Source organism: Dasypus novemcinctus, chromosome 1 (assembly GCF_030445035.2).
Source record: "Dasypus novemcinctus isolate mDasNov1 chromosome 1, mDasNov1.1.hap2, whole genome shotgun sequence".
In the NCBI taxonomy this organism is placed as follows: Eukaryota; Metazoa; Chordata; class Mammalia; order Cingulata; family Dasypodidae; genus Dasypus; species Dasypus novemcinctus.
The window spans coordinates 145,026,512-145,046,331 of NC_080673.1; the positions used below are offsets into that span (position 1 = coordinate 145,026,512).

Genomic DNA, 19,820 nt, shown 5'->3' on the forward strand with positions numbered 1-19,820 from the left:
CCAGGCTTCTGGATGTCAACACCAAAGGTGATTATGGAAACCATGTATTGAAGTTGGTTGAGCTTCCACTGACCTGGTCCCTTTATAAGGCAGCCCAATCAATTGGAACATGAGCAAAAAATAAACATTTGGTGGATTAAGCCACTGCAATTCTGGGGTTGTTTTTTTTAGCAGACAGATAAGATATACACTAAATATTTGGGAGGATCCATCTCCATCTATTCTAACACTATCTCTTTGCTAAGGTAATTAAAATTTATTAAATTAGAATCCGTTCATTCTAATATGACCTCTTTTCTATTCCGTATTCTACATTGTCAGGGCTGAGTCATTATTACTACTCTAGTTTGTATTTGTGATCATATTTTAGATACCTGTCAGCATTCAAAACTGAAGGAGAATAACATTTGATTCGTTTTGACAGCCTACTTAAATTTTGCTTTAAATTGCACCACTCTCTAGAATCAGAAATCCTAGAAAAAGACTTCTTTACTCTTTTTTGCTTCCCAGGGAAAAGTTGCAGGTCTTATTTCTCTCTAAGAAAATTTTTTTTCAGAATTGTCATTTTATTTTCAGAACCACCTCTTTTAATATCCCAAAGTCAGTTATAAAACCTATAGCTCTATTGTAATCTATTTGCTTTGTATTGTCTGATGAATTCTCTTAAAAGCAACACCTTATTGCAACAAACTAAAGCCTCAGCTTCATAGTCAAAGTTTGTACTATTTTGACTTGATTATATCCATCTAACCACATCATGTCCTCACTTTCAACATGAAACTTAACTTTCATTTAAAACCTCATGTTTATTATCTTCCTCATTGGACAATCTCAGTCTTTAATACAGAGATTACTTATTCTTTACTCACCACATAAAAAGCAATTCACTGCAGAGGACATAAATATGATCAAACTATTATCATACAATGGCCTCATTCCAGTGTCACATCTATAAGACAGATTTACAGTAAAAGTCATACACCCACATGGTGTGATTACTGAAATTTTGGAAAAAGACTTCAGCCACTAGAATACTTCAAGTACATGTTTTGAGGAGAAAATGCACAAGTGAAGAGAACAGAGGCTAAACCATACTTGGGCTAATAAAGCACCCAGCATAAATTTCATAAAAATAAGAGAGTAAAATCATGCAGATATAATAAAATATCATCATGAATAATAGCTGGTTTCGTATGGTGGTCAATGAAAGATGAAATTGACAGCTAACACTTATTAACCCTTATTATGGTCCAGATATTTTTCTCAGAATGTAAACTTTATTAATGCAAATAATTCTCAAAGACACCTTGAGGTAGGTGTCAGTTATTTTTACTACCCCCATGTTACACATGATGAAACTGGGGCATGGGGAGGTTAGTTAATTTTGCCAAGCTTTTAATTGGAAGAACAGGAATTTGAACCCGGGAAGAATCATACTGGTATCTATGTGATCATGGCTACAAAGAGCACAGTTTTAATAGGGTTAAAAAGTATAAGACTGGAAAATCAAACTTGGGATATTTTTTTAAAATGGTGATAAAAATGTTTAGTTGCTAAAATTAAATTTAAAATGAAATATTTTATGTCCTTGTGGATGTGAAAAATCACAAATATAGACCATTAAATATTTAAAATACTGCTTTCTTCTCATCCAACTCATAGATTCTATGAAAGAGCTTGTAAAGAAAAGGAGTATAGAGCACATTACTAATACTCCATCATTAAACAAAAAATATATAAATTTATATTATTTTACAACAAAAATGTCTAGACATTTATATATTCTAGTGGGGACAAATTAATTTTCACCAAAACAAAAGAAATACTTATTTCATATGTCCTGACATAGATATGTATATGTTGATAGATAAGTAGGTAGATATGTATATCTCGCATGCCTCCATAATATGAAAAATTTAAAGACTTTGTAAGGTTAAATCTACAAAAAAATAATTTTTGTGCATTGTCCAAATCACACAACGTTTGCTTTTGTTTATTTCCTGTTAAATCTCTTACCAACTTCTATGCTGGTATCTTATGCCTGTTTTTTCTTTATTGCTATAATAAACAACCAATGCAGTATCATACTTATTTCTCAGAGGAAACCATATCAAGAATTTTTCATGAGAATATGTTATGGTTGCTTTGCTAGCGTAATAATTATGCCATTAATTCTTGAATAAAAAATTCTAGCTTACCTTCTTCTGTAGGACACAATGGAAAATGAATATAAACATTCCCTGTAGAGAATTGAAAATGGTGAAGAGGTATGCCATGATGACTGTGCTTTCATTAATATACATGAGTCCAAAGGCCCAGGTCAATCCTAGTAGGCAGAGAAGAGCTATTGCACCTATAACCCATGATCTGTGGAGAAAAGAGAAAATTAAGGGTTATCAAATAATCAGCCTTTAATCAATACAACCATACGATATCAACAATATTGACACTGAAAAAAATGTTGCATAAGTTTTTTTGACAGAAAATGTAAGACAGGTGGCATAAGTACTTGAAGATTTTAATGGGGACTACAAGTTTTCAAGCTTGAGGAGAGAAATACATGAATGAAAATGTTATGAACACAGAAATTCATTTAAGCAAAGCAAATTTGTACCATAAATTATTCACGTATTTGCAGCACATATGCAAATGATATGGAGATGCAATTATGGTGAATGGCAAGGGAGGAAAGTCTATAAAGCTATATTGGTCTCCACTGGTCTCATTGGTATGATAACATTTGTTTGAATGGACACTCCATTTATGCTTAATTTGAGTCAACTTTAACCCATTTTTCCAAAATTTTCCACAAAATATTTTAATGTTTACTGACATAAGCAAATCACATTAGAAAGAATCAGTATTTGGTGCACATGTATCAATTTTAAAAGTTTTATTTGTCTGCTTCTATACTTATGTAGATCAACTGTGAGGCACAGAGGCTGGGAGAAAATAATCCCACTCTAGATCACCACCTATTTTCTTTCGGCCTTTGGATTTCTGACTAATAGATTACATTAGACTAGATTTTTAGAAATCAGGACTTGGCAGCTCTATTTAAAAGAGAATTATAAGTTCCGGGCACCTTCACCTCCTTGAAGTGTCTGTAAACTCAAAGGAGAAGATGAAGCTGAGAATGGGAATGGAGTGATATGAACAGTGTAGTCCAGAAGGGAAGACAAATTCTCTCTCAATCCATTCTCATAGTTTCCTCCAAACTGCCATTCACAATAATAGAAGATGACAAAAACCCATATATTTTTGGTTATGTGTCATGTATTTATTATCAAAATAGAATGGATTTTATTCCAGTATATTAGAATCCAATTACTGAAAAGTAAATGGGAGAATATGACCAAACAATTCTAGAACGTTATATACTCATATATCCACATTTTTCTTTCCTAGCACACCTTCCCTGAAAAAGGTAAATGAATACATTTTTTCCATGAACTATTATCCTCCACTTATATTGTCCCAGGAGGAATATTTATGATAATTAAAACTTTGCAAGATAAAGTGAAAAAAATCACATTTATCATAAAACTGAAGCTGAGTTCAATATGATTTTCAGAAAGAACTACATCTTAAGAAACATATGGTCCCAAGGTAGTCAATTAGTAAAGTCATATTAAAATTAACCTCAAATATTTACTATATTTCTCCCACATCCATCAGCCACTATAATCACTATATTTGGGATCTAAATGCCTGCTGAACTTAACATGTTTAATTTAAAACACTAACATGTTTGAGTAAGAATCCCTAAAGGAGATTCGCTATTGCATGTGAAATGTTTGCTTATATCAATTAGAAAACAACCTAGATGTTAATATTTTATTCTATAACTGGATTCAAAATAATGAAAACTTTCAAGGTAAAGCAATTAGCTTCTTACAGACATTGGAAAAAGGGTAAATGGGAAGAATTGGATTAAATCAAGGGAAACTTTCTATTTAGATTTAGAAATAAAATGATAGGATAAAATATTCAAGTCAGTTATTATTCACTGGAAAATGCATGATGGGCCCAAGGGACTAAACAATATAAACTGCAATGAGCCCCAATTTTCAAAGAAAAAAAATTAAGCAAAAGCATGAAGAAACCAGTGAAATGGCATAGGGGAAAATGAAAACAAAGGACTCTTCACCAGAAGAACAAACTGAAAGTCTATAGCAAGGTCATTGTTAGCTTGTCAATCTTAGTATATTGTTGCAGGACATGTAATTTAAAATGTACATAGGAAAAAAGCTCAAATACTAATATTTATTTTATTAGTACAGACTTGCAGCTTTGTTTTAGAAACTTAAAAAATATACTCATAAACAATGAGATCCTTAAATTTGAAAGGGATACTTTTACATATGTAAGATTTAATTTTTTGGAGGAAGGTATTTTCTTTTTCTTTTTGGATATTTAATTTAGCAATTAACTGATATAATTTGCAATTGGGTAGTTTCATACCTATAAGAGCATTTTGAAGATATACCACTAAACCACAAAATAACTTTAGATGAATGCTGCCCAAACAAACCACAGAAATGCAGACATATGCAGCACAGAGGAACACATCACAATGAAAGGAGAAAGCTTAATAAAGTGAAACAAGTCTGTATCACATGAAATTGCTATTACTGTGGCACTGAGTTCAGGTAATATCCAATTAAAAGAAGTGAAACAGAATTTTTTTTTTTTTTTTTTTGGCAGTACACCTGCAGCATATTTATTCTGCATTTAAATTGTATGCCTGATTCTTTTTCCTGCAGTTTGCTCTTCTGCCTCAATGTGAATGACAGAAGCTCTAATGATTTTTCAGTACTGATCTGACAGCTGGTTCATGGGACCACACTGATAAATGGAATTTATCAGCCATTCAGGTCATTCTTACTTGATGAAGGGTCTGTTATCCTCATAGCTAAAGAATGCATAGACATAAAGACAAGAACACCAACATTAGCATTTTATGACAAAGAATTTCATATGAAAAATACTCTCCTGGTTCCCAAAGGCTTCTGGTTCCCAAAGGCTTCTGCCCCCACCTCTCTAAAAGGTATCATAACTTTCCCATTATATCCAGAAGGTATATTCTAAAATGACCATGAGAACTTAAATAACAAGGAATAAAATCAATTTTACAATACTGCAATATCCCTTATGAGGCTCAAAAATTCCATTTTTTCATCATGTGCTCATATTACTTGTGACTTGACATAGACATTTGTTTCACAGAGATCACATTTCTCTAGAGAATGAGAAATCTTATAAGCAATATGGAAAAGGCTTGGGGGCATACTTAAAATGACAGATTTCATGTCACCTAAAGGTATCCTTAATCTGTAATAGTAGTAGGCAAGATTACTTAATTATGGACAGTACACGTCTAAGTAATTTTAATTTGCAAGTTATTGACCTGAGTTAAATCAGAACATTATAAGCCTTTGAAAATAATCAACTTTGACTACTTTAAAATTTTTCCTGTTAGTTTACTGAGGAAAAAATGGAATAATCTTTTGTAGTAATATGAGAAAGCATATAGCAGCAACCTAATGTCATTTGTCTAGTAATTTATTTATAACCATCCTGAGAAAACAAGATCTCAGTGCCAAATCTGTGAAAATACGTTAGGGAATTTTTTTGCGACCGTAAGTTTCTGCTCAGAGAATTGTAATAGGCCAGAAAAGTAGGGAAAACTCTCTGTTCTTTTATCTTTCCTCTTGTTAAAAGCAATATATAGAAACTGCTACTGATTAGTTTCATATTTTTGAATAGACAAATAAAGTTCTTAGAAAGGCACCAAGTATGATGCATTTTTAGATAGAGAACTACTAATGAAAAGCCTCAATATGCAAAATGATGAAGCAGTACAGCATGGAGTGACAGCCTGAGATTTTGAAGCAAGATTGCCTAGGATATAACTCATGGCTCAGCCACTGACTAGCTATTAGATCATAAGTAGTTTACACATTCATAAAATAAGGTAATTAAAATGTTTCTTATATTAATGAAATAATTTATTAGGTATAAAGTGTTCAGAACAGTGCCTGATACATATTAAGTGCTCAACTAATATTAGAAAGTATATTGCAATTATTATGATTATGATTTAGTCACATTAAAAGTACAGAATTTCTCACCCAAAGAATAAAACACCAAATATATAAATATAGAGTTGATAAATTATTTGAAGATGTATAAGGAAAAATACAATGCAGTAAAGATGTGACCAAAACAAGTTTGTAAATGGAACAGGGAGTTACATAGACTCATGCTGTCCAATGTAGTGACTACTAACCACTTGTGGCTGTTAAAATTAATTTCATTAAAATTAAATAAGATTTAAAATTCAGTTCTTCAGTTACACTAACCACATTTCAAGGATTCAAAGCTACTTGTAGCTACTCGCTATTACATTGGGCAGCACAGTCATAGAATAATTTCATTATCACAGAATGTTCTATTGGACAGTATTGGACTAGGACAAAGAAACTTTTAAGCCAGGAAATGGAATTTCAAGTGATAATTAAGTAATGAATAATAATGAAAGATAAAGACAGAAGAGTTTCCAAGAGTTGATCCTGTATTATCATAGTTATGAAATGTGCCTAGAAAGAAAATCCTCTACTTATATTAATATTGAAAAGTTACAGAACATAACAACATGATATTTAATTGTATGTATTCTCATTGTACCCACATATTCTATCTTTAATGCCAAGTTATTGTTCTACATTAATTTGTATAGTACAATGTCTGACGAACAGTTACCGAGGTTAGCATATAGGAATACATAAGAAAATTCTCTAGGAATTGTATTAAGCTATGTAAGTGATTTAAAAATAAAATATAAAGTTGGCGTTTTAACTGCTAGAGTGACATATGTTTTGCCTTCACTGTGAATTATCACAAAGAGAGATATCAGGCTGCAATTCAGGTTTGTTGGCAAATGTGGGGATCAGCCAGCTATTCCACCTAATAACAAAGACTGGATTTCCACCTTCACTTACAGTTAGCTGCTGCCATGGGTTAAAATGCTGCCAACTAGGGTGTGAATAAAAATGAATTGTGTCAGTGCCCTGTATTAGGCAATGATTTCTTAGACTTTATACCAAAAACATGAGAAACAAAATAAAAAATAGATAAGTGGGACTCATCAGAAATAAAATCTGATGTGCATCAAAGGACATTACTAAGAATGTGAAAAGACAACCTATAGAATAGGAGAAAATATTTGGAAACCATTTGTCTGATAAGGGTGTAATATTCAGAATATATTAAAAACTGCTATAACTCAACAACAAAAAGACAAACCCAATTAAACAATGGACCAAGGAAATGAATAGACTTTTCTCCAAAGAAGATATACAAAATGGCCAATGAGCACATGAGAAAGTGCTCAACATTAGCCATTAAGGAATGCAAATCAGTAACCACAATGAAATATCATTTCACACCTATTAGAATGGCTACTATTAAAAAACAGAAAATAACAAGTACAGGTGAGAATGTGGAGAAATATGATCCCTCATACATTGTTAATGGGAACGAATGGAAAATTGTGGAACCACAGGTGAAAAATAGTTTGTTAGTGCCTCAGAAAGTTAAGTATAGAATTACCAATGACCTGACAATTTCAATTCTGGGTATATATCCAAAAGAACTGAAAACATGGCCTTTGAACAGATATTTGATCACCAATGTTCATAGCATTATTCACAATTGCCCAAAGATGAAAGCAACTCAAATGTCCATTAACAGATGAATGGATAGACACGATATGATCTATACACTCACACAATAGAGTATTATCCATCTCTTAAAAGAAATGAAGTTTTAATACATGCTACAATGTGAGTTAACCTTGAAGACATCATGCTGAGTGAAATTAGCCACAAGAGGACACAAAACTACAAATATTGCATGATCTCACTTACATTAAATAAATTAGAATATGCAAATTCAGAGAATCAAAAACCAGGATATAGGTTACCGTGGCCATGGCAGGAATAGAAAATGGGGAGCTAATGCTCAATTAAAGTTTCTGCTCGGGATGTTCAAAAGTTTGGTAATAGATGGTGGTAACGGTAGCACAAAATTGTGACGGTATAGGAAACCACTGAATTGTTTACTTGAAAGTGCCTAAAATGATTAATTTTAGGTTGCATATATGTTACCAGAATAAAACTGTACAAAACAAAGAGTGAACAATAATGTAAACAATAGTTTATAGTTAATAACATAATTACAATAATTTTACTAATTGTAACAGGTATACCACAAAATGCAAAATAATAATAGTGAAAACTATGGGTTGGAGGTGTAGTATGTAGGAACTGTATGCTTTCTGTGAGATTTTTTGGTAAATTGAAAACTGTTCTAATAAAAACAAATTATTTTTAAAAACGAATTCTGACATTTATGTGTTTTTCCATTTAAAGGATTAAAATTGGACTATGCTTGATCATGCTCTATCCATTTAGGTAGGAGAAAATGACAGTAGGACGTTAGACTCAGAAATGGCAGTTGTTTAATGATGTGGAGCCACTGTCTATGATCTAGATTACCTATTTCTAGAATCTTATTTGATAGAATTTAAGCTAACATATTTACAATATTTTTTACAGTGACATAGTCTGTGCAGTAATTAATAAACTTTTAATTTTTATTTTCTTAGTTAAAAGGATTCACAGTGCATATTCAACATAGAAATTCATGATACTGGACAAACGTTCATTAATTTTACTTTCAGAATAACACAAATAATGTGAAATGGTTCAATATCTAAAGATCACTAAAGGTTACCTATGTCAGTGCCTTCTGTCATTTTTGTCAGATAGCTTGTTTAGAGAATCTAATTTTATAATTTCTCTCCATCAAATTAATATTAAATTGATAATAATTTTGCCACCATAACAAAACCACAGGCATTGTTGATTGATTTTTTAATTCTAAAATGTTTATTTATATAACTAATTTCTATATTTGAATATTCTGCATTCTGAAGTATCACTGTAAGTTCATTTAAACAAAATCCCATTCCAGGTTTTATCACTGAAACCATTTTTAGCAGTTATTTTTACATTTTATAAAAATAAGGACACAAAGTCCTAAGATATTCTTGGCAAATGTTATTAATAACAGGAACTTCCAGGTTATCTTAGAATTACAAGTGGTGTCTTACTGAAAATGAAGTAAAATACCTTGCACATACAATTTTCAAGATCACAAATGAAGGTAAAACCCTCCTTTTTTTAAGAGAGTATACTTTTTGTCAAAAATTTTATATTATTTTATTCTTTCTAGTATCTAAAATTAACATCTTTAAACATTAATGTTATTAAATTATCTTTAAAACTCAACATTTGTATTGTGACCAGAGTTTTGGGGTATCTGCATAGACTGACAATAAATATACAAATATTTACATTTTTTATAACATATATATTCTATAAGAATTTCAAAGAACACTAATGGGCTATTATAATGCATGTAAATGGAAGTTTGCCTCAAGGTGTATTTTCAAGAGGATATATTTTTTTAACTTAAGTATTAACCTACAAATTAATGCTATGATGTAGAGAAAAGACTCGTAGAATCTCAGTATGGATAGATGATAAATAGGCAGAAACAACAGACTGAATAAAGTTAATTTTAGGATATTCTTTTTCTGACTTTAAGAGTTATTAAACAGAAATATTATTTTTGAGCTATAATTTGAACTAAAAATTACCAAAAATTAAAGATATATAGGAGATAAATTTTTAAATACTTTAAACATTTCCTTCTATTTGCTAAAGATAGCATAGAATATTTTTCAAGTAGTGGATGGACAGGGTTTGGTGCAAAGAAAGATGTGGTTTTAGGGAGGTATGTTTAAGAGTTCAATCTCCAAGCCAAAAGATCTTCTGGTCATTGATAACTCACAACAGAGAAAGGAAAAGTGATCGATTAGGAAGAATTAGGGAATTAGTTCCCACTCTAATTTAGAGATTATTTGAGAGTGGTCAATAAGTGGTCATTTACTAGTGAGTAGAAGAGCTATCATGACCCATGTAGATATCTTGAAAGAATAACAGTAATAATTTAAACTGTCCCTGGTATAAAAGTAATTATTTCAAAGGAATAAAGACTTCCCTGAAAATTTGGTTTGAGTCATTAAGGACTCAGGTAATATGGGTGAATTTCTCAAGATAAAAGTATTCTTCATTCTTCATAAAAAAAAAAAAAAGTAAATACTAATGTATCTGCATGTTGAGTGGGCTTTCCCTATTGGTCCCCAATCAACAAGGAGGCTCCAAAGTGGAAAACTAAGAGGATTCAGTTACCCATATTAGAAAAGGAGTCAGCAGTAAATTCAGCTAAGACTTCCTTACAACTTACTTCAAAGTAATCCAGGAGACACTGCTTTCCTCACTGTTGCTGGGGAAGTCAGGGACATGCCTGGTAACCATCTCCCAGTCCTTACCTACTTCTCCATCCTTTTCTATTGTGTGTGGATGTTTCAGTATGATTTCATTGCACAGTCTAGGGGAGTCATTAGGTCTAATGGAATGGCCTAGCTGTACCTTTAACCTGAAACCAGAAACAAGCAGTTCTAGCCACTTATAGGGGCTGGGTCTCAATGGCAGAAATTCTCAATGGCAGGGTCCATGTCCCTGGGTCGTGTAGCACAGGTGTCTACATAAGCAGAATATGTACCATTAACTCAATCTAATCGAATCAGTTGTCCTGCCTAAGAAACTGGCCAAAACAGGATCTCTTCCCCTGCTCCTTTGGACTTTCTGTGCTGCGTAATAAATAAAGTCATCAGTTTGTGAAAGTTTTTGTTGTGCTTGAACCTGTGTTCCCAACATGTACCATAGAGCAATTTGTTCTACAACTATCAGTCCTAGTGTCCCCAGTCTATAAAAATAGGATGGGGTAAAAGACAAGGCCTTTAAGTACTCCCAAGTTTCATAGAAAATAGGGAGCATTTTGATAGAGTAAGGAAAGAAACACCTTTCCTTATGCTAATCCCCAACCACTAGTCTTAGTTTAGTATGAAGTGAAGATGTCTTAAATGGGATATGTTAATTGTGAGTGAGATATTTTAATGCTTGGAATTGACTGACAAAGTACCAATATCTATCTAAGATATCGTAAAAATACCTACTACTTAGCGGCAAAGAGATATTTAACACAGCATAGCATTTAAACATTTCGTGTTTATACTCCTCTGTGTTGAGAATTCTCAGTTGGTTATATGTACAATAAAATCCTGACTACTTTATATTTCTTTCAAATACATTTTATATGACTGGGACTACACCATCTTAGAATGAAATTATTATATTCAATTCTCTTTTCTACCACTATTGGGAGATTTAAAAAGAAAAGGCATTTAGAAAGTGATTGAATAGTTCTGAATAAAATATGAATAATGTATCTTTATAGTCATATGTTTAAATCACTGAGTATTAAAAACATAAAAATTTCTTAGAAAACTATGAAAGTCATATAATATAAATATAAAAATTATAAACATAGAGAAAATGATTATATTTCAACTATGGATTTTATTACTGTTAAAATATTACTACCAAGATCTATATTGCTACATATTATTCATATGGAATTTATTAAAAAGAAAATGAAATGGATGAAATAAATAAAATAAATGGTTAGACTACCTCATAAACATCTTCATATTCATGCCATAATGTCACTACAACAGTATTGCAGACTTGGGAGCAAAACAAAAACATTAAATTTTTAATCATGGATCTTTTTATCATGGATTAATATGGTAACTCTGAAACTAGGAAGAATTGAGTATAATAAATCAGGATCAATAAGTATGAAATCAATGACAATTTATTGCTAATACTTTGTGGGTTATTTTAATTACTTTTAATTAAACACTTTTAATTAAAATTCAAAATGTTTCCTGGCTCACTATTTCTCAAACATTGAGCTCAATGTTTTTTGTATAAGTCCTAGACTGAATCCTAAAATTCAATGACTTATTAGAACTTGTGACTATTACTACTACTCACAGGAATTTATTACATACTTTCAGGATTTCTTTTTCTCAACTCAGAAGAGCACAAACTTTTAATTTAAGTAAAATAAGTCAAGAAATTAATAAGTTTTTGTTATCCTTCCCAAATGTGTTTTGACAGGTTGAATTACTGTTATACTCTTTCTCATACCATATGGTCTCATCACATCTTTTTTCACCAACTTACAACAAAAACATTAATCATAATCCTTCTGTGAATAAACACCTTTTTATAAACTGCTTGTAAGAACAACTAAAACATGAGGAAAGCACAGACGGGTATTTAAAACTTGTCAGTACTTACTAAAGATTCCCTTAAATGTAACCAAGGGAGGCACAGCAACACAGTAGAAAGCATACAAGATTTATTTCATTTTGAACATGTAACTTACACTCCATAAGCCTCAGTTTACTCACCACCACAATGAATAAAACAATCTCAATAAGATCTTTTTAGAGTTGAATGGACTCAAAGAAAAAATAGGTTATTGTCCCTAGAAGGTTTTCAATTAGCATTAGCCACTGCAGTTCAGTGTGCATTCTTGAATTTATCATTCCTGTGAAACAGTGATAGTCCACTGTAATTTCTCTGGAAAATCATTTGAAAAAGTCACAGAGCATGGCCAGTGTGCAAGATCTAGTTACTTGGGCAGTGAGTGATAAGATTTCTATATCAATTCTACTTTTAATGTAAAATCTGTGAGATGTTGTTCCTAACTAAAAGATCAGAAAATATGAGATTATATAGGATAGCATTATTTGAGATTCTGGATAGTCTACAAATTTATAGGTTCTCTCCTCATAAGTGACAATGGTCTCTTATAGTGCTATTTCAAAATTGTTGTGATCAGATGTCACTAGCACCAGGCTCATCTTTTCCATTTTCAGAAAGATCCTGGTAATATGGATTTGTTGTAAGTATGGCATCAGCATTTTTTACCACTTAGCTTTTTCTTTTCCTCTTTGCCTCCTCTAACTTACAGTATTTACATATAGGTAATATCTTTTATTTTATTTTATTTTTGGTATAAGGTTACAATTTCCCAGCATGTCTTTCTACCCAGCTATCTATCCACTTATGTTCATATATGTCCTTATAGGCCATTCTAAATATTCTCTTTTACCCTTTGAGTGTCCATCTGTACCATGCCTTGAAGACATTACATTTACTATTATATATTTAGTTTATTAGCTATCAACTAAAATTATGAAGGAATTCTGGTTATGTGACACTGAAACATGTCAGATGTATTGCCTTTTCTCTTATATGGTGGGAGAGTCAGAATTACTGTCCCCAAAGATCCTAATTCCCAAATCTGTGAATATATTACCTTAAACACAAAATGGACTTGGTAGATATAATGAGGGGATTATTCTGGATTACCTACTTGGGTCCAATTATCACATGAATCTTTAAAAGTGAGAAACTTTCCAGGTTATGGTGGGACAGAAAAGAGAGAAGAAGGAAGAGATCTGATGTATGAGAGAGTTCAACCCACTACTGATAACACTAAAGATGGAGGAAGGGAATCAAAAGTCAAGGAATGTGGGTAGCCTACACAAACTAAGAAGATCCTTCAGCTGACAGCCAGTATGAAAATGGAGGTTTTAGTCCTACATCCAAAAGAAACTGAGTTTTGCCAACAGTTTGAATGGGCAAGGAAACAGACTCTCTCCTAGAACCTACAGAAAGGAATAAAGCTCTGCCAATGCCTTGATTAAGCCAGGTAAAACCCCTGTTGCACTTCTGACCTATAGAACTACAAGATAGGAAATTTGAACTGCTTAATCTGTTATATTTGTAGAAATGTGTTACAGCAGCAACAGTAACCAGTACATATGGATATAGGTTAAAGTCAGGAATGCACCAAAAAGAATAAAAATAGAATATATAACTTTCTTACCAGTAGATAATAATCTTATCTATATAAGATGAGAAATGGGGAGAAGGGAAGAAAAAAAGAAAGAGTAGTAAATAGAAAATATGAAAATGAGACAGCAGATGTAAATCCTAATTTTACTCTGATTTAGTCTGTTATAAATGGATTAAACTCATTGATTAAAGTAATTAAGCAATATACATACACACAAAGCAAAAGAATACTGGAAGACAAAATGTATGGGTGGAAATACATACATAAGAGGAAAATATAATCAAAAACAAACCAAACACAGCTATTGTAATAACATATAAAACTAAATTTAATAAAAGCAGAAAACAAAGAAGGATCTTAAATTATATACTGTAAAGAAAATGATATGGAGGATAAAAGGTTCAAAACTATATGCTTCTAACAATTTAGCCTGATATATACATATAAAACAAAAGCAGAAAACTAGATAAATTAACAATTGTTACTAGGAATTGAAATTCCATCTTCGTAGATTTATGTCAGTAAGGAAAAAAATAAGAAATGATAAAAGGGGATGGGGGAAGTTGATGGCATAATAACCTCCAGGAATCAGACCTCTACCAGAACAACTATTAAACAGACAGGAATTCTCTGTATCAACTATTTTGAAACTATGATGTCTAACAGAACACTGTGCAGCACCCAGGTTAAAGCAAGGGGAAAAGGCTGGTAAAATGGGGTAAACAGTGGTGAATTTCTCCTCCAGTGAACTGCTACCATCCCCCATTCCCCAATGCAAACAATGAGGTACTCAGCTCAGGCTCTAGGTGTAGGTTGCTGGTATAAGGGTGGGCATAGAGACCAGAGATGTAGTTCCCCAAGATCTGGGAGTGTGCCCAGCTCTGAGGGAACTATTGTTCCAACCCATCTCCTGCAAAATGGCCAAGGAACACCAAAAGACAGTACCCCTTCTCAAAACTACAGAAAAGAGTTAAGGGACTGCTATTACTTGGAGCAATGAATAAAGAAAATGCAACTTCAAAGAATCAGAGGAGAAGCTCCCGGCACTCCTGGGTAGTGAGATTTTCCCTTGCCTCCTATCCAGGGCAGTGTGAAGCCAGCCAGTGCTCCTTTTGTGTGTCTCTGGCCTTGTTCCAGCTGGGACAGACACACCTGGGAAACTTCTCTCCAGCTTATTCCCTTCCCAGAAATTGGCCTATAGGCAAAGAAGCTTGAGACAGGGAAAGTGGTGTAAAAAATAATTGAGTCAGGCAGCCTGGAGCAAAGGTTTATCTGGGGACAAAGACTTATATGTATTAAGTCCTGCTCTAGAACACTTGGGAGAGGAAGTGAGTATGTTTCCTAGGGATTAGACACCCAAATTCTGTAGCGGGGAATTCAAGGGCACTAGCAACCACAAACTAAGGACAAGACATGCGCCCAGAAGAACTTCAGGAGGGACTGAGCACTTTGCACTTACTTTGGGATGACTTTCTTTTAGGATGGCTGAAGTCTGAAAGAGAGCACCAGCCCAAGGCAAAACCCATTTGCAAAGGCAAAGGCTCTGAAAGGTGTTTTTGCAATTTTTTTTTTTTTCTGGTTTAGTTAGTTCCAGGCATTCAAGAAAATCTGCCACATTACTAGCGGGATACAAACTCAAGAACCAGATGGATCAGGGTCTAATTCCCAGAGTTAATATTTTAAAATATTAAAATGCACTCTGCAAAAAAAGAGTAAAAAGAAAAAAAGGTCCATCCAATAAAAAGGGGTGTGGGGGGGGGAGGGATAAAAATGCAGGAAACACCAATGAAGAAGACCAGACTGTGAACATATTGGACAAGGAATTTAAATAAATAAATAAATACCTCCAATATGCTCAAGGAAATGATTGAAGAAAACAGATAAAGAACTAAAAGATACCAGGAAAACAATGAATGAACAATATGAGAATCTTAATAAAGAGACAGAAATTTTAAAAAGGAAACAAACAGAACTACTGTAGTTGAAGACCACAATATCTCAAACGAAAAATTGCCAGGATTTCAACAACTGATTGGAGCTGGCAAAAGAATCCGTGACCTCGAAGACAAGCTAATCAAAATAAGACAGGCTGACAATGAGAAAGAAAGAAAAAAAAATAGAAAAAGCAAAAACAGAGTAAAAGCCCTATGGGCCCTATCAAGCATACCTATATAAGCATTATTAGAGACACAGAGGGAGAAAAAGGAGATTAAGGAGCTGAAGAAATATTCAAAGAAATGGTGACGAAACTTTCCAAACATGGCAAAAAATAAGAGACTAGGGAGCACTCCTAACTACTCTATGAGGCCAATATCGCCTTCATACCAAAGTCAGATAAAGATACCACAAGGAAAGAAAATTACAGCCTAATATCCCTTATGAATATTAGATGTATAAATCCTCAACAGAATACTAGCGAACAGATTCCAACAGCACATTAAAAGTGTTTTATACCATGATCAAGTGGGAATTTATCCCAGGTAAGCAAGGGTGGTTCAAAATAAGAAAATTACTTATCAGAACAAAAGGGAAAAAAACACATAATCATCTCAATTGATGTCGGCAGACATTTGACAAAATCCTGCACCCCTTCTTGAAAAAAATATTTTGAAAACTAGGAATAAAAGGAAACTATATCAACATGATAAAGGGTGTATATGAAAAACCCAAAGCTAACATCAAATAAAATGGTGAAAGACTGAAAGCTTTCCTGTAAGATTACAGAAAATAATCAACAATGCCCACTGTCACCACTTTTAATCAAAATTGTACTGGAAAAAAATGATTTAGAAAATGTGGGCAATATGGTAAATAAATCTAAATTTGCAGATATATAAATATCTCCAAAGTAAAAAATGATAAATCTAAAATCAATCATATTTTCAGCCAAATAGCAGCCTCAATAAAGTACTAGGAATCAACATTAAATCAGAATATACTGTGATGATGAAATTAAATTAGGACTCAATAACTTTAAAAAAATGCTTACATGATTATGTGTATACAACAATCAACCATTCACTGCCATGTCTTCAAAAAAGCATAAAACTGTAACTCATTTAACAAATAACTTATCTAATATTTAAGTAACAAGTAATCCTTTTCTCATACAAGTTGGACCAAAAGAGAAAAGGAAACAAACTTTAATGAGTCTACTATCACTTAGATTCTAACCCCAGGTAAGGACTGTTTAATAAGAGAATAACAACAACAACAAAAATTGCAAGAACATTTTGCATAAAAATTTAGATGAAAACCCTAAATAAGCTACTAAATAACAAAATCTCACAGTGTGTAAACAAAATATATAACATACCATGATCAACTAAGATTTATGTCAGAGTAGTAAAAAGAGTTAAAAATCAATGTATCAACGTCAGACATCACATTGATAGTCTAAAGGAGAAAAATTTCCAGACAAGTGAGAAAAAAATTTTGGATGAAGTTTATTATTATTCATGAAAATAGAAAAATAATCTATATTATAGTTTTCTTAGCTTAATAGAGCTATCTATTTTTAAAATACACAGCAAACAATATACTTAATGGGGAATCTTTAAAATTTTTATATTTAGTCTCAGGACTAAACAAGGATGCTTGCTATAAAATATATTTGTTAATTTCAGGACCAAACTAGATTGTAGGCTTTCCTTGGTTTCCATTAAATGTATTACTCGAGGTCCTGAATAATATAGTAAGACAAGAAACAAATTAGCAGGCATAAGACTTAAAAGTGTAGAGAATATTTTAAATTATTCTTTCAATATGACATGAGGGCTTACACAGAAAATGCCAATTATCTTAGGGATAAATTGATGGAATTTTAATAGAGTTCAATAGGATTTTCAGATATAAGATCAGTATGCAAAAATCAGTATCATCTGTCTATTTAATAATAACAAATAAGAAAATCAAAGAAAAATAAAATGCCATTCACAATATCCACAAAAATAATATAGAAATTAACCCAGCAAAGAATAAAGTGACCCTTAATGGAGAAAATGTTGAAAATCTACAAAAAGTTGTAATAGAAGATGCTCATTATCAAGAACTATACATGTTTATGGATGGATGGCATGAACTGACTTCATAATTTAATTTATACATTTAATGCAATGCCAAGCAAAATCCAAGAAGTGCATTGGAAGAACCTGAAAAATTGATTCTGAAATTTATTTGAAATTATAATATATGTCCATTAGTAGCAAAGTCAATATTGAAAGAGAAGATAAAAAATGGGAGGACCCACCCTACTAGATATTAAGCCAGTTCTGGTAATAAAAATCTGATAATGGCAGAGGAATAAAAAGTATGCCCAAGGAAAAGAAGAGAGAACACAAAAACAGATATTTGAAGGTAGAGAGTGTGGAAACACAAATATGCAGAAAAAGATGGATTATTTAGCAAATGATGTTGGAAATTTGACTTATTTTATGGAGAACACAAAATATGCTCCAAACAGATTAAAGATCTTAATGTGAATTTTAAAAATCTAAGGCAAATAAAAGAAAATGCAGGAAATAAATGGAAATGAAGGAAAGCATATTTTTATTCCTGCTTTAGAAGGATTTATGTTAAAACATCCCCAAAAGGGGAGCGAATGTAACTCAAGTGGTTGAGCACCTGCTTCCCATGTACAAAGCCCTGGGTTCAATCCCTGGTACCTCCTAAAAAAAAAAAGGATTCCAAAGAATATACCATGAAGGGGAAAAAGCTTGTGGTTTAAATGAATATGTTTCTCTAAAATTAAAGTAAAATTAAAAAAGAGCTGACAGACTAGAAGATATTTACAATGTTAAAAGCATTTAAGATGTTTATCAGCAAGTAAAAAAGAACAGGAAAACTAACAGGATATAAAAGGGCTGAAATTAAATTTTTTAAAAAGTTTGAAAATTCAGTAGAAATAGATTTAATTTTATTAATATGGTTCTTGTGACTATTACCTGAGATGTTCACTATTTGCGTATTAATTAAAGTCATTGTGTGGGAGATCTGACAAAATTTAGAGACCTTGCTAGTCGAGCAATATAGAGTAAATTCAATGAGGGAAGGAAAATCAGAGACCTGCAAAAACATGTCTATTATAAAGAAAATGTGCCAGCTTTTGCATTTCATCTTGATATAGACAGTATATTAATATCCAGTAATGTCAGTTCTTTTTCTAGTAAGTTAATGCTCTTCTTGCTCAGAAATTTTTTTCTAAGTTATAATTAAACAGTTTCTAATTACAACCTTAGACTATCAACTTCAGTTCTAGAATTGAGGATTTTGTGTTAGCACTTTGAAATTCCTGGTTTAAAATATCTACTATGATAGACAATATTCCAGAGAATTCTAGAAGGCATTCTCAAATACCACATTTATAAAAGTGTCAGCAACGTTGATGACAGAACCTTTAAAAATACATAATGGTATGTAGTAGAAAAATCCAACAACAATTGAGACTCAACCAAGAGAGAATTAAGATTAGGAACATTTTCTAGTATGAACTGAGCAGCTCAAGACACTTAACACTGGAATACATATCTGCACATTTTAATTACAAACCAATGATTTAAAACAGTCTTTTATTTAAAGTAACTATGATGTAATCTTTTACCACTTTCTAAATGAGGTAAAGAAAATAATCATTTTAAAATGAAGTAACACTTCTATTGAAAACACCTCCTGGCAAAGAGTAGAGTAAGAGAGCTGAAGTCTGAAAGGGTGTATTGACTTTTTGTTGATTTTGCTTAAATGACAGGTATTCAGATGGAATCAGGGAAAGTTGATAGGCACCCAGAGTATGGTGTTAAGTTCTACATTCCACTTTTGCAGTCCATTAACTTTTGTGATGATTAATTTGCCAATCAGTGATAGCCTGCATCACCTTAAATCATAGAGCATTTTATGGTCTTCATATCAATTTG

At 32.3% G+C, this 19,820-nt stretch overlaps 1 protein-coding gene across 50 annotated transcripts in view; it reads right to left on the bottom strand.

Moving 5' to 3' along the window:
• The window catches only part of ADGRL3 (adhesion G protein-coupled receptor L3), an 845,015-nt gene that overhangs the window by 52,238 nt on the left and 772,957 nt on the right, over positions 1–19,820 (bottom strand). For 27 of the 50 annotated variants that reach the window (XM_058297941.1, XM_071216369.1, XM_058297901.1 and 24 more), the window contains one exon: positions 2,199–2,367. In XM_058297941.1, coding sequence (XP_058153924.1) covers positions 2,199–2,367 — 169 coding nt within the window. Of the gene's footprint in view, positions 1–2,198; positions 2,368–4,888; positions 4,916–19,820 lie in introns of all 50 variants that reach the window. The other 23 variants (XM_058297923.1, XM_058297918.2, XM_058297908.2 and 20 more) reach the window with 1 other exon arrangement.